The sequence below is a fragment of the Bos indicus genome, chromosome 8, assembly GCF_029378745.1.
Source record: "Bos indicus isolate NIAB-ARS_2022 breed Sahiwal x Tharparkar chromosome 8, NIAB-ARS_B.indTharparkar_mat_pri_1.0, whole genome shotgun sequence".
Classification (NCBI taxonomy): domain Eukaryota; kingdom Metazoa; phylum Chordata; class Mammalia; order Artiodactyla; family Bovidae; genus Bos; species Bos indicus.
Window position 1 is genome coordinate 76,785,658 of NC_091767.1, and position 23,949 is coordinate 76,809,606.

The window sequence follows — 23,949 nt, forward strand, 5'->3', positions numbered from 1 at the left end:
AACAAGCTACTTTGGGGCTTGGTTAAGACCTGTGATTTGGTATGTAGAGCGCTTCCATGCAATTATTTGAATTCTCAAAATTCAACCAAAATCAAAGACTGTCTGGAAGGGAAGAGGTGCAGATGAAACCTCTTCTTAATGAGACCTGTCAGATGAGAGGCCACTTTAATGGGAAAGCTGCCCTTCCCAGCCATCCTGATAGCTGCTTTGCTTCCCAGGAATTGCTTGTGTGCATTGTGAGATGCTCCTCCCTACCCCCACCCCCCCACTCCCCCACCCCCCCATCTAACCTGTGGGGTGCCTACAGCAGCCTCTCCACTGCCGTCACTACTGGACGAGACTCACAGTGCAGGCTGTCCTCAGTCTGGGGGTGATGGGACCTGGGTCACACATGCAGGAGACAGTGGCTCGCCAAGAGTCTCTTTAGGCTTCCAGGCATCATATGCCTCAGCTAATATAGCAATTCCTGCAGTGGACAGACAGAACCTAACATCAGACCAACGTTGGGCCTCTGGCTGCTCAACAGCTGAGAAGCCCTGAGACAACCAGGACCAGTAGGTGGTCCTCTCAGAAGTAAAAAATGTGAAGTTCAGCCCTTAGCATCACCTGGGAGTTCTGATATCCTGCAGGCAAGTGCAGGAGGATGAATTCACTGAACTCTTGAGAACAACAGTGCTGGATATCTTTTCTTTGCCCATCACTCAGATACACTTTCCAACCCTTTCTTCCCGGCTCGTGCCTAGGAGACTGGGATGCATGGGCCAACTCAGACTCCCTGGCTCTCTGCCTTCCAGTTGGGATTGGCCCATGGGGTTTGGTCATTAGCAGATCAGAGGGCAAGAGAAGGGGAGGGGAGGTCATTGATTCTCCTGATTCCTCCCCTGTTGAGTCAATAGGGGTATCCTTCTCTCTTTCTCAGGCCACATTTCACTTCAGACATGTCTATCCACATAGTATGTGCTCTTTCTCCCTCCTCTCCCCTCTGTCTCTCCCCCCAGCCTAGCCCAATAGACTCCCTTCTATTGCCCCCTCACATCTCCCCTCACTTACTGAGATCCCATTGCTTTCATTGACCCCACTTGCATCTCTGAAAAGAGTACCTTTGTTGAACCCTTTTCAAATGACCCAACTTGAATGCGCTGTTTCCCGCCACCACCCTGACTAGTACAGAAACTATGAGGTCCATGGACATGTCTTGGGTTGGATATCCGGGGAGAAGAACCAGACTTTCTGCTGATCGTTCTGATTTGAACTTTGAGAGAAATGTGAACACATTTTTTTTCACCTGAGCTGGTAAAGCAGAGCACAAGTCACACCTGTGCTTACACATCTATATTCCCCCCTACCTGCCAGGGAGCACCTGGAGAATTACGATGTTCACCTTTGGAGTTCTGTGGATGGTAGATGTTCAAAAAATGTTCCTCAAGCACAACTGAACTGTAAGCCCTTACACAAGTCACCTGTCTCTCCAGGTCTCAGGTACTTCATCTGTACAAACTCTATCCAGGAACACTGAAATGTCACCTACTTGGGCTAAGTAAGAAAAAAAGTCAGTGCAGAGGTAATCAACATATTGATTAAATGCTTTTATGTCAGCTTCATTGTTTTCAAAGACACAGAGTAGTATGAACTTGGGAAACAAAGGAAGTTGGGCAGAATGTCGTTGGACGTGCTTTTAATCAAACATTTTAAATGGCACAAAATCAACACATTGCTTTAAAGCAAAAGGGTCCTTCAAAGAGGGTGCTTCTTCCGCTTAATGGCATCCGGTCCCATCACTTCATGGGAAATAGATGGGGAAACAGTGTCAGACTTTATTTTCCTGGGCTCCAAAATCACTGCAGATGGTGACTGCAGCCATGAAATTAAAACACGCTTACTCCTTGGAAGGAAAGTTATGACCAACCTAGACAGCATATTCAAAAGCAAAGACGTTACTTTGCCAACAAAAGTTCATCTAGTCAAGGCTATGGTTTTCCAGTGGTCATGTATGGATGTGAGAGTTGGACTGTGAAGAAGGCTGAGCGCCAAAGAATTGATGCTTTTGAACTGTGGTGTTGGAGAAGACTCTTGAGAGTTCCTTGGACTGCAAGGAAATCCAACCAGTCCATTCTGAAGGAGATCAGCCCTGGGATTTCTTGGAAGGAATGATGCTAAAGCTGAAACTCCAGTACTTTGGCCACTTCATGCAAAGAGTTGACTCATTGGAAAAGACTGATGCTGGGAGGGATTGGGGGCAGGAGGAGAAGGGGACGACAGAGGATGAGATGGCTGGATGGCATCACTGACTCGATGGACATGAGTCTGAGTGAACTCTGGGAGTTGGTGAGGGACAGGGAGGCCTGGCGTGCTGCGATTCATGGTGTCGCAAAGAGTCGGACACGACTGAGCGACTGATTTGATCTGATCTGATAACAACATGTGCTGCTATGGCCCACTCTATATTTGACATCAAAAGAAATCTGCCTTGTATTGTTGTGACAAAATGCCAGGTTACAAAACACTGTGTACAGCACGATCCTAATTTCCAACAATATTCCTACCCGTTTATCTATACAGGACGGGGGAACTGATGCTTGCTGCCGCGTGGTGTGGTAAAGTGTTATTTATTTTCTGTTTATTACTTTTACATTAAAAACTAAACTAAAGCTCTTTCTAAAGCTCATTGGTTGAGGAGAAGCAAAAGGGTCAGGCCTGTAAGGGCGATGGAGAGAGGCTAGGCGAAGAGGACAGCAGATGGAGGGACGCGGGGCCCGCTTCCCTGCCTGCGGCGGGCTCCACTTACAGCACAGAGGAGAGGGGCGCAGGGGGAGGAGCAGGGAAGGGATGGAGGTGGGAGAAGGGAAAGCGGTGGGGCGCCGTGTGCGCGGGTCTCCGCGGCGAAGCGGCGGGCGGAGCGCCTGGGGGCGGGGTCTGGTCCAGGGCGTGACTCGCCAGGGAAGGGGCGCGGGGTGGGGCAGGTATCGACGCCGGTGGGGCGGCGCGGAAGTGGGGCCGCGCGGAAGTGGGGCCACGCGCATTGGGGCGGGGTCCCGACGGGGGCCCCTCGGTGTCCGGTGTGCGGGCGGGGCGGGGCGGGGCGGGGTCGCGGGCGGCTCCGCCCTCCGCGGCTGGGAAGGCGGGGCGGACGGGCTCCGGAAGGCGGAGGGAAGGAACCGGATTTGGGGCGATGGAGGCGCCCAACGCGGTGCTGGTGATGGGCGTGAGCGGCTCGGGGAAGTAGGTGCTGGGGGCCAGGCTCGGGAGGCGCATTGGGGAGGCGGCGGAGGCCAGACCTGCCGCCGTTTGGGGCCCGTGGCGACTGGAGTTCCCTGGGGAGCCCCCTTCCTTTCCCTTTGCCGATGAGGAAACTGAGGCCCAGAGCACCTTGCTCCCTCCCTCTCCCCACTTGTCAACCTGCTCGCTCCGGGAGCTCCTGGCCCGGGGCCACTTCCCAGACTCGGGCTCTGCATCTCTGAATTTAGGCAGCGGCGCCTGCTGGGGTAACGGGTTCTGCTTGGCCCCTGCAGCGGCCCGGGCAGGTTGTTGGGGGCCTCAAGTCAGAACAGCGTGCAGGAGAGCAAGGGACCACAGAGCACAGGCAAACCTCCTCCCAAGCGCCTAGAGACATTTGTCAGGCTGGACAGCACTAGCTTCCTCCTTCCTGGCCTTGGACTTTTCTGATCAGAGTTTAGAAAGTGAATTTAACTTTCTAACCTACTGTGTTCCCCGCTTCAACTAGAAGTATGGAGTATTAAATATGAAGAATGCTCCAGGTTTGTGAGGAAGGAAGAGCATTCCATACCACAGAGCCCCTGGCCAGCCCAGTCTGGCCAACTTGAGGGGCCGAGGAGGCCTTTCCTGCTTAGTCCAAAGTCTAGCAGTGCCCTTTATCAGAAAAGACAGGCGGCATTCCACCAGAGGCAGCAAAAGACAACTGAAGTTTCACAGCCTCCAAAGGCTTTTCACCCTTTCTAGAATGTTCTGAAGCTGGAACTGCCCATGCGGTCCAGTGTATTTCCAAGACTCCTTCTTGCTCCAGGTAGGTAGGTTTAGCTTTACAAAAATTACTGTGGCATTTGGGTGCCAAACTGGTTTGTAATGCTCCGCTCTGACCAGTCTCCTGTGAGGGGAGCACTGTGCTTTATTTCTACTGAGGGTCCTTGGTCCATCTTCAAACATGGACCAGGGACCTTCACCATGTCCCCTGGTTAAGAAGTTTGGTTAGAGTGGTAGAGAATGGTTCTTCAGTTTCCTTCTATCTCCTTTCTGCCCATCTACACCCTAGTATAGTTAGCTCTTGTTTTAAATTATGACTAGTGGCTGACATGTTCATTCCTGGCTAATCTAACTTGGTCTTAAGTGTGATTTCTGGTGTACACAGCACTGGTTTCTCCAGCCCTGGAGTTTGGCTGGGACAGTTTAATCACCAGCAGGCTGCAACCTGTCAGCCTATGCAGCCTCCATTGGCATGAACATAATGGGAGACATTCTGGTTCTCTCAGTCCTTAGGTCACTTTAGGGAGGACATCTCAGTGTGTCTTTTTAACAGCTTCCTGATACTTTCTTAACAAAAGAGAGAACCCTTGGTAATTGACAGTATAGAATTTCTTCGTAATGTTTTGTTTTCATTGTGTGCATCTTTTCAGTTACCTCCTACTTAAGGCAAGTGAGGATGGCTTCCTATATAAGGGACGGAATGAATTTCCTTCTTTAACACATTTGTTTAATTTTGAAGAGTGAAGCAATTGAATAAAAATAACAGAGAATTGTAAAAGTGGCATGTACAACTTAGGTGAGAAGGCATGATGAACTAGGAGGAGGGTACAATAAAAAAATCCTGAAGGTTGTATGTCAGTGATTGGCATTTGGGTAATACTTCAGGAGCTGAGAGCAAGAGGGGGCTTCCTTTCTAACTCATCACTTGCCAGCCTCCATCCCTACCCCCATTGCACTAGCCGTAAACCTCAAGATGGCTGAAACCAGTCTCAGTGGGCTGAGCATTATGTCCTGGGAGCTAGTAGATGCTCATTAAATATTGGCTGAGTGAAATGAGAAAGTGAATGGATAAATGTAGCTCAGTTCCCTTGTTTTGCAGGTGAGAAAACTGAGGTTTAGAGGACAAGGAGGGCATAGTCATTTAGTGGTAGAATGGAGACTGTGGCCAGATCTCAAGCTCTGGGACCCAGGCCCTCTTCACTGACCTGTAGTTGTTAGGGTCTGAACAGAGAGCATTCAACTCCCATACTTAGTAATGAATGCTGGTAATTCTCCGAGTCCTTTATTTGAAGCGTGTGTCCCTTTTAAGTCCCAATATATTAATGCTTTTATGAGCTCCGTGAACCTTGTATGGGTGCTTAGAGGTTAAATTTCCTGTCTGACCCCTCCTCCAGTATCCTCAGTAGAATTTATCACTTTATTCAGTTGTTGTCCATGTAGTGACTGGACATGACAGTCACTAAGTCATGTCCAACTCCTTGCGACCTTCACTACTTCCTAATTTGCTCAGATTCATGTCCATTCAGTCCTTGATGCTATCCAACCATCTCATCCTGTTCTTTTTCAAAAAATAATTATCTACAAAACAGGGGCCAAAAACTTAAGGGACAAAAAAAAAAACTTCAGGAGTTTAATGAGACCTTAGGTATTGCTTTTGGGGGAAAATTTAGTGAAAACTGGATAGTTATTTAAATTCCTGGAGAAAACTAAAGCCATGCTCTAGACTCCAGGGTGAGGAGCACGTATTTCAGTTTCAATATTGTAAGTTGTTGGTGTTTAATACCGGTGGGGCAGCCATGTGCTTCCCACGGCTCCTTGGATGGAAGAGGCAGATGGGGGAAGGGTAGTCACATGGCATCTGTGTCCTCTCCACAGATCCACCGTGGGCGCCCTGCTGGCATCTGAGGTAACCTGTGCTAACACCTCCCAGCTGCAAGTCTCATCTTGTCTCATTGCTTCTGGCCTGCGTGGATTGTAAAGTCACCTCAGATACCTCCACAAAGCTTGTGAAACCACCTGGAGCAATTTTGTCTCTTTCCTTGGTCATGGAAAATAATGATGAATGAAAAAAACAGCTGCAGCAACCCAGTGGGCAGGATTAGTGAAGCATCCTTACAGACCTCCCTGCTCCTGCACCTGGGTGGAGGAGGGATGGTCTGTGTGGCTCCTGGTGGGAAAGAGGGTGGCCAGGTTGTTTCTACACCTGCTGTTAGTATTAGGAACCCACAGTGCCCATCACATGGGCCGCATGACCTGCTGTGTACCCTCTTTCACTTTGTTCTTAAAGCTAGGATGGAAATTCTACGATGCAGATGACTACCACCCAGAAGAAAATCGCATGAAGATGCAAAAAGGGATACCGCTGAATGACGAGGTAAGGTGCACTGTCTGTTTTTATTTCCAACACATGTCCCAGCCGAGGGATGCAGGTGAAGATGCCTGCAGCACTTGGTGCAGTAGAGTTCCTGAGTCACACACTCAAGACAGTGCTCCAAAAGCCAGGTGCACAGCAGGCCTGCCATGTATGTGAGCTGTGGCCCTGAACTCCTGTCTAAACTCTACACTGGCATCAGGATTGATGCCACCATCAGCCCCAGCTCGGCAGGATCTGCCAGAACACTTTGTTGAGGGATTTGAATCTGCAGAGTGTAATTCCTCTGTGGCTTATACGTGTGCAAGTTCACCTTTTCTTCTCAGGACCTACCAGCCTACCCTCTCCAGGCCCTGGTGCCCACCCCAAAGCTAGAGTGATCTTTGCAAACTCAAATGGCCTTCTGGAGGTTTCCCATTATCTCAGCGTCAAGACCAGACACATAAACTCCTACACGTACATGGTCAGGCCAAATTGGCAGTGCCCCACCCCCGTGTCTTTGGGTGCACCCCACCCTCCCACATACCACCCCCACTCTTCTACCCCCGTCTCTACTGGAGCTGTGCTGGCCCTTTTCAATGGCTCTGCTGCCATGCTGCTCCCCCAGGGCCTCTGTGTCTGCTGTTCCCACTGTGAAGAACGCGCCTCCCCATTCCTCTCAGTTACCTGCTCACGCATCTTGTCTCAGCAGCTGTGCCCCTTCTTCAGGGAACCTCGCCCTGACTTCTAGATAAAACCTCCTCTAATGGACTCTCATGGCAGCATATCCCTTATCATCCATGTCCCAGTTGTAACATGGCATGTGATGGTGTGAGAATTTGATTAATATTTGTCCCTGTAACTAGATTTTACCTCCAAAAGGACAGGCACTGTGGCCATTTCTGTTAACCATTATATATCCCCAGAGCCTGACACACAGTGTGTATCAGAAAATATTTGTGGCAAATTTGTGAATGAAAGAGTAAGTGAAAGAATGGACGGCCTGACATCTCATTCCTTTATGCACCGTTGTGAGGGCCTTTTCTAGAGGGTCTTTCTCAAACCAGAGTCACAAACTGTGGATTCATAGAACTAGCTGTCACCCAGGAGAGACTGAGCGCAGGGCCTAGGGTGGGTCCACAGAGCAGCTGGCAGCAGGGGCCCCAGGCAGGTCCACATGCCAAGGGTGTCCAAAGGACCGGTATTGAGATGAAACTGGCCAAAGAGCAACACTGGTGTTTGTACCATGAACTCGGCTCCCCCAGGTTGTGCTCCACTTTCTCCTCTTTGTCCTGCCTTGAAGGACTGAAGTCACTAACCCCTATTAGGTCTAATTCTAGAGCACTCTGAGGGTTTCTGTTTGTTTCAGGAAGTGCTCCCCAAGTTTAAACATTGAACCATCAAAATTTAAGTTCACAGCATTTGACTTTAGAAGGTGGGAGGAGAGCAGCCAAAAGGAGATACGGAGTAACAACTTAAACATGACAGTGATACTGTACTAGAGATAATAAACATAACGTAGATAACCTGGCCCCACCACTGAGCTTGTGTGACTTTTGGCAAATGGCTTGGTCTCTCTTTGCCTCATTTTCCTCCTGTGAAGTAGGAATGGTGACAAGATCTATTTTATTGGGTCCTTGAGAGGATTAGATAAAATGAAAAGTGTGCACAGAGACATACCTGACGCATTCAGTGAATATCACTTCTTACTGTTGTTGTTAATACCGTATCTGTATATGCATACATGTAATACATCATTTCCGTGGAGTGTGTAAAGTGTGACCGTGCTAGGGTTATTTTCTTTTTCCCCTTGCTGAGTACAAAATTAAAGAACAAAGTAAAGCAACCCCAAATGGACAGATTTTTATAATGGCATTTAAGCATCGTTCCTCTTACTCACAAGTGAGCCTTGTTAAGTGAGCAGTATTGATGGGGCTAGGGGCTGAGGAGGAGAACTGAGAAGAGGAATTTATTGTACAGAAGAAAAGGTTATCAATTACTGGAAGAAACATATTCAGAGGAAGCTATACAAGTTTTCCTGACTTAGAATGAAGCAGAGAGGAATGCAGTAAAACAGCAAATGGCTACCATTTTTGATGAGAGCCCAGTGAGTGGGTGTGGGTGAGCGAAGGTGTGGGTCACAGCTGAGCTGGCACCACCACCTCCTCATTGCCCTGGCAACCAGCCCGCAGGCCCCCGTCCCCCAGAGGATACTGTGCTGAGCATCAGGTAGACTGTTAGAGGCAGAGGTAATGGTATGCCTTGGGGGAGATTCTCAGGATGGTTTGGGGAGTCCATGAGGTCACCGAGAGTCAGACACAACTGAGTAACACATACACACACATTGTACTCAGAAGGCTAAGATTTGAAGACAAAGAACCTGAGCTGAATACACCAAGGGCACCTTAAGGCTATTTCAGTTAAGTGTAAACTCCAGTTCTGGGATTGCACTGCCATACTTCAAGTGTTCAAAAGCCACATGTGGCTGGTGGCTGCTAATCCAGACGGCGCAGGTAGAGAACATTTCTATCAGGGCAGGAAGCTCTGCTGGACAGCGCTGGTGGAGAAAGACATGCCACCCAGGCAGGGATGCACGGTTGACATGATGAGCTGATGATTTCCAAGCTGTCCGTCAGTGAGTCTCCCTGATGTGCCAGGTCCATGCTGTTCTGGCAGCCCATGGGGTGACACTTGAGCAGACTTCAACCTCAGAGTCTATTTAAAAGAGAGGTTTTGGACAGTTTTGTTGCTGATTACAAATATAATACTTACCCTGTATAAAACATTTGACCAATGCTACAAATTCTTTAACAGAATATATCACCCTTGGTTGCATCTTCCAAAAATACCTACTAATTGAATTTTATGTATATACCCATCTTTTGGGGGTATATATTTTGTTTATATGCATTTTTGCCCTCTGTGGGCTTAGGTTCACTTTTGCACCAGATTAAACCGGTCCCTCACCTCCACTGCTCCCCTCCCACTTGCCTTGCCCTCTGTCCACCTCCCCCAGCAATGCTGGGCACACTCCTCTTCCATCTGTTCCTCTGAGCGCCTGCCCTTTAATTGTCATCCCCTTCCAGAAGACACTTTCTCTTTCTAGATAGGCCAAGGAAGCGTTCTCTGTCCTCATGATGCTCTGATTTAGCCCTCAGTGCTTAAGCCCTGGGCTGGGGGCTCAGGGTCCACTGCACCCCTATCCCTGCATGTAGGGACTGTCGGGAGTGAAGGGACCTAGAATAGCAATCCAGTAAGCTTGGATGCTCATCTGGATTATGTTGTTTCCTCCTCTCTTTCCTCTAAGACTTTCTGTGTTTGACTTCACTAATTATGATATTGTCTGTAGTATTTACACACAGAATGCAGTGAATTTGCTCTAGTATCTCTGTTTGGCCTTGGTTTCTGCCTCTGTGAAGAGGAAATCTCAGTCATCCCCTTTCTTCACAAACATTATGAATACAAAATTTGGATCTCATGTGTCCAAGTTCTCCCTAAGACCTGACAGTAAAGGCCAAACTCCTTAGCAGCTCACTCAGAATCTTGACTATCTAGTCCTGACAGTTTCTCCTTACCCTCGTCACAAAGCAACTCCCACACCTGGTCGGCAGTGCTAAGCTCCTGCCTCATCCGTTTACTGTAGAGTCTTGGCAAAGCATCTTTAATATTTAATACTCCCAGTCTTACCCTGCCCTCTGCTTGGCAGGCCCTGCTTCCATTAAAATCCTCTTTATCCTTGAAGATTTAGTCTTCCTAGGGCCTGATCAAAATTGATCTCTCCCTCTACTCTCCACTTAGAGCCCTTCTTAGTATATCCCTTGAAGCCCTAATCTCTGCCTTACGTGTAGTTTAGCTGATAGATACCCATCATCAGGCTGTGACCCCCTTGAGGACAGGAACTACACCATTCATATTATATTCCCAGTGCTCTGTATGGCGCTTTGCACATATTAAATATTCATTATTTGTGGAATTAGAATCTACTGCATACCAAATTCATTTATTAAAGGTCTTTTCCAGATTCAAAGTTGGAAACTGATGCCATTTATTGCAGCTATAAAATCAGCCCAAAAAAATAATGTTTAAAATGACTCCTTTTCCTCTTTAAATCCCAAAGCAGATCAGTGAATTACATGATTCCCTCATTTTGCAGATGAACAAAGGGAGGCACAGAGAAGTAACTTGAGCAAAAGCACAGAGTCAAGGGGATCTAACCTCTAAGACCCTACTTTTTCTACTGTGTTAAAGGCCCTGATACTCCACACACACCTAGTCTATGAGAAATGAATCAGGGTTGTTTAAATGGAGATGGAAAGGGTGAAAGCGAGGGTGATATAGAGCAGGAGCGAGGCGTGGCCCTCAGACAGCACATCCCTTGGAGGGATCTAGGCCTGGATGCGTACATGAGGCAGGTGACGCCTGGCTTCACACAGACCAGGGGTGAGAATGCTGGTGTCCCGCCCGGGAATTCACGTAGCACCTGGAACGACTCTGGAAGAACTCTCTCCTTGTGGCCCCCTGTGGGCCTCTAGGGAAGGAACCCAACTGTGTAATAACTGTGACTCAACACTTGGAAACTAATGTAAAATAAAGTTGAAAGTACTTCATTGCTATCTCCAGCCTTCTCATTGATTTTGTGGCTGGTGGACCCAGACCTTACTGGTGCTGTGAATAAACTGGTCCAACATGCATTCTGATTGGGCAGGTGTCTGAAGGCATCTATTTCTGTTTTATATTTCCGTTTATTAGTTTTCATGGTTGAGCTTCTGAGGAATTTATTGTGACTAAGTGAAGCTACATGCACAATTCTCAGCTAAGGCACGTATTTAGACAAAGCAGGGATTCAAAGTTCTGTTTACCTGTACAAAGGGTAGGAAGTTTATTACCCAAATATGTTTTTTTTTTAAATTCACTTGTTTCATCCTTATTGTGAAATATTTCAGGCATGCAGAAAGTATAATGACTAATAAAGTCAATATCCAGCTTAATGCAATAACATATGTTTCCTAAGCCATAAAATAATACAGAGATTGATCTCTGTACAGAGATTTGGTGCTGATGAGCTGGAGGAAGTGTGCAATCTAGTTAAAATAACAAAACACAAGGTTGCTCCTCTGCTAGTGGGAAGAAAGGTAAGATAGCTAAAGTACTAGGAATTAAACAAATTATCCCCCTTCCTTGGTGCATCCAAAGCCACTATGAACATTTTACTCGTGCAGAAGTACAGCTCATTTTTTGTTGTGTTTTCATCTGTGAATCAGTCCTAGTGCATCATTATAATTGCTTCTTGAACTCTTTAAGTAGGTATGGGAATACTGAATATGTGAATTAGCATTTGACCATCTGAACCTTCCAACTTGGAGAAGGGCATGGCAAACCCCTCCAGTATTCCTGCCTGGAGAACTCCATGGACAGAGGAGCCTGGCAAGCTATACAGTCCATGGGCTTGCAAACAGTCGGACACGACTGAGCGACCTTCCTACTACCTCTTTCAAACCAAGCATTCCTGCTGAATGGAGATCAGCACTAGTCTAAGGATTTTGTTTCACCTAGAGACATGCACAGTGACAGGGATGCATTGTGGAAACGGCTGCCCGACTACCCAGATGGGACCAGGGTAGTCAGGCTCTGTCTTGCTGGCTCAACCCCTGATACTGTCAACACATTGAACACAGGTTCATGTCTCGTATGAGAACCCCACTAGTCAGGGTCACAAGATTTCTACATAAATGCCAGTTGATTAACTTACAAGAAGAAATTTAACTGCCACGTGGCCCATAACACATCAATCTGATTTCAGAAGCCAAAATGCAGTCAGGTATCTCAGTGAACATGCAATCAAAAGAGTAAGAGAGTTAAAGCTTAGGTTTCTAATGGTGTGAGACCACCCACCCCATCAGAGACGTTTGCTAATGAGAACATGATATTTGAAGTCATAAGGCCAGAACGCCATGGCCTCTGGACAGTACTCTGCTGTCTAATCCTATAGTGTTCCTGCTGGACATTCACGCCCAAGCCTCACGTGCTTCCTCTGTGTGTGTGAAAATACATAGTTGGATCATAGTGATGCACTGCTAGCCTGAGGGTCATTGTTTACTTCTTCAGATGAGTTTAAACATCTCTGTCCCTTTCTATTAAGTGTTGATCTTTAAAGCCTTAAAGAAAAAGCTTCTTTCCTTCTTTTCCAAGTGCTTAGAAAGATACCTCACTGTGGCCCCCATATGCTGTAAGAAGACTCCTTAACTTTATAGAAGTTGACATCATTTCTTAAACTTGAAGCCGGACACCTCTATTTACATGTGAAACACACTGAAGTTAGTCCCATTAATGATTAGTATACCACTTTACCAAGTAAGTTGCCTGTGCAGCCCTTCCTGCGGGTTTGAAAGGCACCATATCTTTGTAGGTCTGGGTCCTAGGTAGGAAACTGCTCATGCTGACATGTGAGTCTTTAAGGCCCAGTCACCTTAGTGAAAGTCACCCAGTCTTTAAGGCTCTGCTGCAGCCTTCTGTTGGAGAAGCTGTTTTGGAAGATATAGCCAGGAGGTTTAAAAAAATTTTTTTAAGGTCTTTGGATAAATGATAGTGTTTTCTTTTTTATCCCTGTTAGTTCATGAATGTAGTAGAAAAGCTTAGCTGTTCACAGTGAGGATACAGAAGAGAAAGGAATTTAGAAAGTTGGGTGCAAATGGAATCTTCGAAGTTAAACTCACGGTGATCGTGTGTAGAGTATTGAAAGAAAGGACCCAGGATCGTGTCTGGGTCTCCCTAAGCACACAACAGATCCTTGCAAATGGACGAAGGAAAGGGAAATCCAAATCTGGGCTTGAGTTGGCAGCTTTCCCATGGGCAATTTTCCGTCATAAAATACTGCACGGCTCAGTAAGTCCAGCTAGTTTTCCCCACTACCTACGGGGGAGCCTGGTGGGCTGCCGTCTGTGGGGTCGCACAGAGTCAGACACGACTGAAGTGACTTAGCAGCAGCAGCAGCATAACCCTTGACAGTCTTCTTCCCTGACCCCCATCATAAGTCTAGAAAATACTGTGTTACGGTGGCAATTTCAAGTTCCATAAGTATAGCTGCTACAACTTTTTTTCTCCTCACAGACTTCTCTAGAACATTTAGTTTTTTAGTATGATGTCAGAAAATCTTGCCAAGAATAAGTCTTAAACATACACACTTTTCCAGGAGCATGTAAGTCTCCCCATAGAGCACAAAATTCTTTATGGTCTGCAAGTTTATTAGAACTGGTAAGCCTCATCATCTTGTTACTTTGTTTAGAAATAACCACACTGGGTCCACTGAGTACTCAGACAAGTGCTAACATAAACAAGGCTTTCCTGAAATACATTTGAGCTATCGTGTGTACATTGTAGTAGCTGTTATAATTTGAGTAATAGTATCTGTGAATTATGTAGTTATTGTTATTTAAGATACCATTCATGTAAGTTTGGTAATAGTTGTCATTTGATCTCTGTCTTCGGCAGATATTATAGCTGTAACATTTGAACTTCTAAGTAGTCTCTGATTGAGTAATGTGTACACAGAAGTAAAGTCTTTAAAGAATTATGTGACTAATAAAACTTCCAGGACTCTTAACCCAATATTAGCACACAGTGCTTTTAAAAAATTTTATTTAATATGAAAAGATACATATAATGAAAAAATGTTAACTGTGTATGTGTGTGTAGCATGTGTGCATGGAGTATGTGTGTGCACAAAATCCTTCTCTGCTTCCTGACAAGGGTGGATCCTAGTAACTAGAAGGTCTTTAGTTTGCTAAGCACAGAGCGATGGCCTTGGTGGAATGAAACTTTTTCTCTGTATCTCCACTGGGTGGTTGAAGGAGAGGGCAGCAGCAGGAGAGAAAGAGTATATACTAGCTCACTGGTCTCTTCTTATAAGGGCACTAATCCCATCATGAGGACCTCATCCTCATGACCTCATCTAAACCTGATTACCTCCAAATATTCTTACATGGGGGATATGAATTTTAGGGAAATAAAAACATTCAGTCCATAAAAATAATATATTGTATACAAGCTGTTTCAAAGAAGAGAAAAAAGAAGGAAAGCTGCCCTACTTATTTTTAGGAGGCAGGGATAACCTTGATACCAAAATTTAATATGGACTACACAAGAAAACAAATGCAAGTCAATCTCAATTATACAAATACAAAAATCTAAATAAAATGGTAGTCAAATGTTAAGAGCAAGGACTTTTAAAGATGCATCATGGGGACTTGCCTGGTGGTCCAGTGGATAAGACTCGATGCTCCCAATGCAGGGCTGGGTTCAGTTCTTGTTTGGAGAACCAAGAGCCCACATACCACAACCAAGCCTGCACACCACAAGTTGAGAGCCTGCATGCCACAATGAAGACCCAAAGCAGCCGAAAAAAAAGTCTTAAATAATAAAGACATCATCTTTCTTGAATATGCATCAAAATGATAAAGGATAGGCGTTGGGACATATAGAAGACCAGATTGTGAGGTGAAAAATCATTAAAGCTGGGTTATGAGTACAGAGAAGTTTGTTTTGTACCATTTTGTCTCTTTTTGTATATGTTTTAAATTCACATAATAATAAGTTGGGTTTTTTTTTTGTAATGCATTGTGGCCAATCAGTATTTACCCCAGGGGAACTTCTTTGTGTAACACTCTAGGGTGTCCTATGTAAACTTCTTCTGCCTTCTCTGGAAAAATACAAAATTATCATGATACTTTTATCCGAGAGCAGCTTTGTTTTTAGAGGATTTGAAGAATAGGACCAGGGGGCAGCTGACTTAAGAGTTTCTATGAATAACTCTCTGCATTTGAGATCAGAAGCACCTGAAGAATTATGCAAATACAATTAAAGATCTGTTAAGTGTATCAGAAAATGGCAACCCACTTTGGTATCCTTGCCTGGAGAATCCCCATGGACAGAGGAGCCTGGCAGTCGCAGAGTCAAACACGACTTAGCACACATACACCCAAACATATCAGAACCAAAGAAAGTGTATTTATAATGGGGAGATTGAAATGGGGGGGTTACATACTGGCATTTTAGGGTAATTTTTATCCTTGTGGAAAGAACCTGACACCTGGACCAGGAACATGATTCTGTGCTGAACTGCCCAGTGACAATTCCTCAGCCTCCTCCTCAAAACCACTGAGATTTCTCTGGACCTTAACATTGATGAACATGATGAACATGTTTCTGTACAAATAAACAATATCTGGGAAAGCCACTTTGGTTTGTTTTAATTTCAGGACAGAATTCCATGGCTCTGCAAATTGCATGACGTTTTACGAAGGTAAGAGAACGTCAGACCCCAGATAAGCCAGTGAGTAAAGGAAACCACTCTTGAAATCATAACTGACTAATGATAAAGGATACCAGAAATGAAATGCACCTCCATCTGGTGACTAACAATGACTTTTAATCAGCCACAGAGTGTTGGGTTCTAGAGTCAGCCTTCTAGACAACTTCATAATTACTAGCTGGGAATTTTACTCAGCAACTTGGCTTCCATAAACCTGTTTATTCTTCTGAAAAATAGGGACATAGTTCCTACTCACAACAGTCCTTACAGATTGTCGTGAGGAATTAGTGAATAAGTGTGGGTAGCACTTAGAATGGTACCTAATATATATGAAGTGAAGTGAAGTCACTCAGTCGTGTCCGACTCTTTGCAACCCCATGGACTGTAGCCTACCACGCTCCTCGGTCCATGGGATTTTCCAGGCAAGAGTACTAGAGTGGGTTGCCATTTCCTTCTCCAGAGGATCTTCCCAACCCAGGGATAGAACCTGGGTCTCCTGCGTTGTAAGCAGATGCTTTACCATCTGAGCCACCAGGGAAGTCTACCTAATATATATAGTAAGTCCTAAATAAAATAATAATGTTGTTATAGCCATATCTTAGCCACCACTTGTATTGCCTCCTACTTCAAGTTCTGACAACCAGGAAGATCTGGGGTCATTTGCAAATCAATAGATAACTCGCTACCAGAACTGAAATCTCAAACTGTCCAGCTCTGTAGCATGCCTCTGAGCAAACGACCCTCTTCTCTCATCTGTGGGTCTGGCCTGTGGGAATCCTGGTTGGGACATGGAAGATAAAGGAGTGGCAGTGAATGAGTTCCAAATCTTGCTTTCTAAGATGAAGTCATGTTTTATAAATCTAAAACCATTTGAGCCATATGACATTATACTTATTAAAAATTCAGTTTACATTTTTTTTAAAACACCACACAGACGTGGCTGGCAGTCCTGTCTTTGTATGGGTTTAGGGTTTTAAGGTTTTTGGGTTTTAGGATTTGAGAACTCCTACCCAACTGGGTCTGTAACATAAATAGACTCGTCAGATCAAAGATTCTGACCTGTGATGGAAGCCAAAGTGAAGAGTCTCAGGAGAGCAGAGATCAGACCTCCAGGCTCAGAACTAACAAGCTCTCACTCATGCCCTTGAGAAGAGCTGGGAGGCTCAAGTACATTGGTTTGTTGCTGATGACACACTCCATCCACTGGGTCTCCAGTCTACGATGGCCATAGATCAAGGCAGGCCCCTTCAGAATTCTTAGTTCTCAGTTCTGAACTGAAATCTCTACTAAGTACCCAAGCCAGCATTGACCCTTGACAACTTTATTTAGTTCCTTCCTGGCTCCAAGAAGACAATGGTATACATCAGCTTAGTGGTAGGGGGGCTCATCCTCATGTATGGTCTTGGACCACACTGGTTTTCCCTTCAGTACAGTTCAGTCACTCAGTTGTGTCTGACTCCTTGTGACCCCATGAACTGCAGGACGCCAGGCTTCCCTGTCCATCACCAATTCCCAGAGCCTACTCAAACTCCTATCCATCACATTGGTGATGCCATCCAGCCATCTCATCCTCTGTCGTCCCCTTCTCCCACTGTCAATCTTCCCCAGCATCAGGGTCTTTTCCAGTGAGTCAGTTCTTCACATCAGGTGGCCAAAGTATTGGAGTTTCAGCTTCAGCATCAGTCCTTTTGATGAATATTCAGGACTGATTTCCTTTAGGATGGACTGGTTGGATCTTGCAGTCCAGGTGACTCTCAAGAGTCTTCTCCAACACCACGGTTCAAAAGCATTGGAGTTTCAGCTTCAGCATCAGTCCTTTTGATGAATATTCAGGACTGATTTCCTTTAGGATGGACTGGTTGGATCTTGCAGTCCAGGTGACTCTCAAGAGTCTTCTCCAACACCACGGTTCAAAAGCATCGGATCTTCCACGCTCAGCTTTCTTAATAGTCCAACTCTCACATCCATACATGACTACTGGAAAAACCATAGCTTTGACTAGACAGACCTTTGTTGGTAAAGTAATGTCTCTGCATTATAATATGCTGTTTAGGTTTTCCCTTATTGGTGCCTTGTCAATCTACCTCTATTTCTGGCTCAGGTTTTTCTCTTAGTTTTCAGCATCTCTGAAAACTACTCACTTTCTGCTCACCTTGAAAACAGAGGGACTGGTGCTCTCTTTTTTCCTGCTTTCTCCGCTCTGCATGGGTAACTTCCCCAGATTCTTCCAGCATACTGCAGAGTAGGAATGGAGGAAATCTGAGGAGAGCCTGAGCCATGCTGTGTGGGGGACACAGGTGCCTGCCAGCAGCCACCCATGTCCACAGGTGCTGGCTCAGTCACTCATATAGCCAAGGGGCAGAGCTGATACTTACTCAGCACTTCCTGTGTGCTGGGCACCATGATAAACTTCCATACCACAGTTCTGTGGGCAGGTACTCTTGAGTAGCCACATATAAGAGATGATGAACTGATGGTCCTAAAGTAAATCAGTCCTGAATATTCATTGGAAGGACTGATGCTGAAGTTGAAACTCCAGTACTTTGGCCACCTGATGCGAAGAGCTAACTCACTGGAAAAGACCCTGATGCTGGGAAAGACTGAAGGCAGGAGGAGAAGGGGACGACAGAGGATGAGATGGCTGGATGGCATCACTGACTCAATGGACATGAGTTTGAGTAAACTCCAGGAGTTGGTGATAGACAGGAAGGCCTGGCGTGCTGCAGTCCATAGGGTCACAAAAAGTTGGACACAACTGAGTGAGTGAACTGAACTGAACTGATGCTCAGAGAGGTAAACACATCACCCAAGAGGGCTCACTAGTGGAAGATCTTTACCTCAAAACCAAGACTGCCTGATACTTGGCCACCATTTGTAACACCTTCCACTGTCAGAGAAGTGGGACTAAAGTCCTCAGCCTAGGCTTGACACCAATTATTTTAAATGTCTTCACTCTTTGGGATCTCCCCAGGTTTTTTTTTTTTTTTTTTTTTTTTAACAGAGATGTAGCCTCTGGACAGCATGTAGTTCTAGCCTGTTCAGCTCTGAAGAAGGTATACAGAGACATCTTAATACAAGGAAAAGATGATGCACCTCTGAAGTGTGATGACTCGGGGAAGGAAGAAAAGCCAGTTGAGGTGAAGCTCCTTGTGGTCCATCTGACTGGGTCATTTGACATCATCTCTGGACGCTTACTCAGAAGAAAAGATCATTTTATGCCCCCTGAGTTACTGCAGTCCCAATTCGATACTCTGGAGACCCCATCAGCTCCAGAAAGCTTTATCCAAATCAATGTGGACAAAAATCTTTCAGAGATAATTGCTACAATTATGGAAACTCTAAAATGAAATGAGAATCATTTGTATCAATGGTCCAGACCCATCAGGTGTAACTCTTGTCTCCCATCCCAAACCATGTTCTCTCCAGATTCTTCTTAAGGTGAATAAACCACAGTGTGTTGAGATATTGTTCAGGTGGATTTTGGGTAATCTGGGAGACTTATCATGCTGTAGCACATTCAGAGAAATGGAGTGGAAACTTTGAAAGTGAAGCTTCACTGAAGTTTAAATTCATGTAACCCAATCAAATGATCAGAGGAAATTCTATAATCAAAGCTGTAAACCCTGACCTTATTTAGAACATTCTTGATCATGCTTTTACTTGGACAAATAAATGAAACTTGGCTATCCTTGGCACCCTCTGGAGACTGGTCTCAGGAGTAGAGAAGCATACAGAATTGACCACTCACCACACACCTGTGGTTCCGTTACACCACACACCTCTTCATCCTCTCTTTGGGCCATTTCAAAGTAAATAAAAAGCACATACAGTTCATGGATTAAAAAAAAAATTGCAAAGGTGGAATTTGAGTGAATGAAGTGCAGGACTGTCTGCCCCCAGTCCCTACTCCACTTTACAGACTCTTGTGAGATCAGGCTAGTATTAACCTGCCCCCTTCCTGCTATAAAAGCTGTGGCTGGTGGACACTAGGCAGGTGAGGGAGGAACACCAGAGCTGCTGTGGCCAAAACCTGACAGGAAAACGTTCCAGCAGGCGGTGTTATGCCAGTGGCAGCCAGGTCAGGCGAGGCGATGGGGGGCTTAGAGGTGCTCATGTGTTGCTGGCATGCAGCTTACCAGGCGCCAGTGGGGAAAGTTGGAATGTGGCCAGCCTGCGCTGGGTTTGAGCACTTCCCTGACAGGGCTCCAGGAAGAAGCATCCTTATCCCTCTATCTAATCAGGGCCACAAGAACCAGCTGCTTTTCAGGCCTTGGTTGATTCTGGCCAGAAAGTAAGTTTTGGAACCAATTCCGTTTTCTTTCACAAGAATATGCAATTTTTTGTCTCAGGAACCACAAACAAAATATATGCGTATGGTGCCAGTGGAATAAAAGGGCCCTTCTTGGACGAATCTTGCCTAAGAAAATGTAGAGCCATGGATTTTCCTGACGGACTATTTGGGGCACCTCTTGCCTGGCGTTAGTTTACATCAGCATTCATACTCAGGGTCTAGGCCCTTAAACTGTTCAGTCAATATGCTCTGGCTGGACGAGAGTCACCCCCAGCTGGAGAGAAAGGACTCGGTCAGTTCAGTGTACCCAGTGAGTACTGTGAGGAGCACTCTGGAGGGCTTGAGCACCTGCAACACAAAGCCCTGGCTCTCAGGGAGCCCAGGTTGGGGTGCACAGATAGGGCATCTCATATCCTCTAGTACCAGCTAGAGTTCTCAGTGAAGGCAGTTCTTCACAAGAAAGAACTGATTTTCAAATATCCTCCTGGATCTTCTTGCGCACATGCTAAGTCACTTCAGTCGTGTCCAACTCTGTAACCCGACAGGCTCCTCTGTCCATGGGATTCTCCAGGCAAGAATACTGGAGTGCATTGCTATGCCCTCCTCCAGGAAATCGTCTCAACCCAGGGATTGAACCCATGTCTCTTTCGTCTCCTCCATTGGCAGGCAGATTCTTTACCGCTAGCACCACCTGGGGAGGCCAAACCTTCACAGAGATCAAATGAAAAAGGCTAAGGCTGTTTAAAGAAGCACTGAACCTAACTCTGCTTTATACATAAGTAAGAGCAGTTTTGTTCTTTGCAGTTTTAATACACACTGAAATTTCCAAGAATGCAATAAAGGGACATTTGTATCCTATTTTATTTTTAACCTTACTAAGAATGATTTATCTTTTCAGAAAATGAGTGAATTTCTGTCAGACACAACAACCTACATCCAGCTGCCTTTTTAATTCTTCATTCTCAGTGATCTGATGGGCAAAGCATCAAACTAACTCTATTGTGTTCATCTAGTGTAGCCATGTCCAAGCATCATATTACTGAATCCCATCAGTTTACTACATATTACTTTCCTTTTTTTCCCTCCTTTTCAGAGGAGTTAATTTCACTTCAAGATGGTAAAGGGGGCATTAGAAAATAGTTTTGTTTTTCTAAAAAAGGAGTCTGGTAGGGCTGAGAATCAGGGCTCCAATCTTGCCAAGAATGGTCACAAGGAGGCTGTGGTGTGAACCAGTACTGCCCTCTGGTGGCCCTCAGGAACATAGCAAGCTCAAACAACTCGCCCACCCCTGAGCTGCTCCCCACCTGGCCCTGACCACACCCCTGCCCAGCCACTAAGACCTGGGAAGAAGGGACAGGCAAAAAACGTTTGCAGTGGTGCAAAAACAGATGTCAAATATTTCCTCAATCTTGCAATGCCACTTACCATCTCCTCTGGTAGGACTCTCTCCACTCTCCACCACTGGAATCAGTTCAGGTTAAACATTTTTCTCTTCTATCAAACAGGGTGGCTGCCTGCCTCATAAGCTTGTGGAACTGATATATAGCACATGCAGAGTGCTGAGATAAAAACCCAACACGCTAACGGCTCAACAAACGTTAGCTTTTATAATACTTGTCATCCATGGGTATCTGAGGCCAGGGGTTGAAAACTCCCATTCCTCTGCTTTCGTGAATGCGTGGCAACTTATGAACCCCTTCTGAGTCTTAAGTCTTTGCGCTCTGATAGTCTTCCTTCTTAATTCCTGCCAGAGTCTCCTTCTACCTTCCCAAGCCTTGGTCAGGTCAAATCAGGCAACATCTGGGATGATATCCTTAAGTCCAGGATAACGGGGTGACCTGCAGTACAGTAAGCGGGCTCAGGAACTGGGATGCTGAAAAGGCTGGGTTCTGGTTTCTGCCACAGACTCACTGGGTCACCTACAGGGTGTCACCAGGTGCCTTCAGAGGTTCAGTAATCACATTCTGCGCTTCACTGGAGATTACCTGATGAGCAAACTTTTCAGTGGATGGGAGTGCAAGAAGGAAGAAATTAAAACAGCCTGACTTCAAAGATACCATCGCCCAGGGATTTTAATTATCTGAAACTAATAGGTAAGTTTATTCTCCCTTTGTGCATGAGTACATACTAAGTCACTTAGTCGTGTACGACTCATTGTGACCCTAGAGACTGCAGCCCACCAGGCTCCTCCATCCATGGGATTCTCCAGGCAAGAATACTGGAGTGGGGTGCCATGCCCTTTCCCCGACCCAGGGATAGAACCCAGGTCTCTTCTGTCTCCTGCACTGGCAGGTGGGTTCTTCACCACTAGTGCCACTTGGGAAGCCCTCATTCTTTCATTGAAGAGCAAATCTGTATATTTAAAATTATTGAGACTGGAATGTTGACTGTTATGGGCATTATAAATGCCTAACAATTACCAAGGAAGTATAATTTGATTAGACATCCAGCCCACAGGTTCCCTTGGGCTCAACGTAGGGGACTGTTTCAACTCCTACACAATCTCGTGTGAAATGTAGCCTGTTGCTGATTTCCTTCCAGATAATCAAATTCCTCCAGTGTTTTCCCCTCATGCGACGTATTTTACATGCTGTAGAAATTACATTTCACTTTGTGAAGGTTGAGAAGTCAGGGGCCATCACTCAGGACCCCAGACCTAATACTGAGTAACACATACCTTAACCAAGGATCCAGTCAGCTGGTGCTAGGGGAAAGGTACCAAAATCATGACAGTCCCCACCAGGACTTGCATATTTGAATGCCTAGAGAACCTAACAAAAACAGTAACAGTGGGATGAGGGAGACAACGGGGAGTGGAGAACTGTGACAAAATGGAAAATGCGTGCTTTATCTAAAATGGACAGCCACAACCCATTGCCAGGTGATGAGGAACACACCTGCATTAAACAAGCTGGGTTTTTTGCTCACTACATAAAGAACACACACCTTCAGAACCACGAGGGCATATCTCTGTAAGCTGTTACAAGGACTTATGATTTGGGCAAGTTAGGTGACTGGGCAGAAGGTTCAAGGAAACAGGGCTCTCTCTAAATGAATACTGTGAGCAAGTGTGGGTTGAGCGGCTATCTCAGTAAGTTGACTGGCTATCTCGAAAAGGTGAGAGGCATGACATGAGGCTAAAACTATTATTATGTGGCATGTGGAATGTCAGTTCCAAGCAGGGATAGAAAAGCACCCCTTGCACTGAAAGTGCAGTCTTAAGCACTGGACCACCAGGGAAGTCCCGAAAGCTGTTCTTAAAGAAGTATATTAGCCAGGACAGGGAGATAGGTATTTTTCCCTGACTTAACTCGAACCCTTGGCAGTAAAAGCACAGAGTTCTAACCACTGAATTGCCAGGGAATTCAATATTTGGTCATCTTCATGTTTTCCTCTGGGTTCAGAAACGATTACAGAATTGTCTCGTTCAGGAACAATCACAGAATTTCTTGACCATGGTCGTAGAGCCGTATTGTAGGTGTTCTGTGAAACCGTCTACTTTCAGGACAGAGAGGCCTCCCTTTTAGTGCTGACTAGGCCAGATCTTGGATGACAGGCACGGCTTTTCCTTCATCAGAGATTCTTGCCATTAAGGTTTTTTAGGCCTAGATTTGAAATAGTTGAGAGAACATACCATTCACCTTTACAGCAATAAGCGAAAAACTCAGAGGGTTTAATTTGAACTTCCCTTCTCAAAAAAATGAGAATTTGGTAGGTTTTCAACTTCCCTTCTCAAAAAAATGAGAATTTGGTAGGTTTTCAACCTTAAGTAAGGGCCACAGTGTGATAGTTGATTATACCCTGAGGACAGAGGGTTGAATGACAGGAAGCTAGAGGATTAATCTCTCAGGACATGTATCCTCCCCTATTGTAACTAGGACTCTAGAAGTGAGGGTAAGGGGAAAGATCTTGAGAAGTTCTAACATCCCACCTAGCAAGCATGTTGTCCAAGGCCTCTGTAAAAATGTTTGTCCCTTATTCAGCATGTATCAGTATTTCATTCCTTTTTATTGATAAATATTG

At 45.5% G+C, this 23,949-nt stretch overlaps 1 protein-coding gene across 6 annotated transcripts; it reads left to right on the forward strand.

Annotated features, from left to right (window-relative positions):
- Window positions 1–3,097: 3,097 nt before the first annotated feature.
- On the forward strand, window positions 3,098–19,330 carry IDNK (IDNK gluconokinase). 6 transcript variants are annotated; one of them, XM_070795038.1, is made up of 6 exons: window positions 3,204–3,219; window positions 3,958–4,021; window positions 5,854–6,132; window positions 6,266–6,352; window positions 15,583–15,626; window positions 18,637–19,330. In XM_070795038.1, exons 3-6 carry the CDS (start codon window positions 6,034–6,036, stop codon window positions 18,980–18,982), a joined length of 576 nt encoding a protein of 191 aa, XP_070651139.1. In that variant the 5' UTR covers window positions 3,204–3,219; window positions 3,958–4,021; window positions 5,854–6,033; the 3' UTR covers window positions 18,983–19,330. The 6 variants fall into 6 exon arrangements, with proteins under 6 accessions (XP_070651140.1, XP_070651138.1, XP_070651144.1 ...); XM_070795039.1 differs by lacking the exon at window positions 3,958–4,021 and having other exon boundaries at window positions 3,098–3,219; window positions 5,854–5,884; XM_070795037.1 differs by lacking the exon at window positions 3,958–4,021 and having other exon boundaries at window positions 3,105–3,219.
- The last annotated feature ends 4,619 nt before the right edge of the window (window positions 19,331–23,949 follow it).

What these genes read in the sequence shown, in the direction of transcription:
- IDNK (XM_070795037.1), top strand. Translation starts at nt 6,034, where the DNA reads ATGATGAATGAAAAAAACAGCTGCAGCAACCCAGTGGGCAGGATTAGT. An exon ending in ACCTGGGTGGAGGAGGGATG is followed by an intron (nt 6,133 to 6,265) that starts GTCTGTGTGGCT and finishes TTGTTCTTAAAG; the next exon opens with CTAGGATGGAAATTCTACGA. An exon ending in TTGCATGACGTTTTACGAAG is followed by an intron (nt 15,627 to 18,636) that starts GTAAGAGAACGT and finishes TTTTTTTAACAG; the next exon opens with AGATGTAGCCTCTGGACAGC.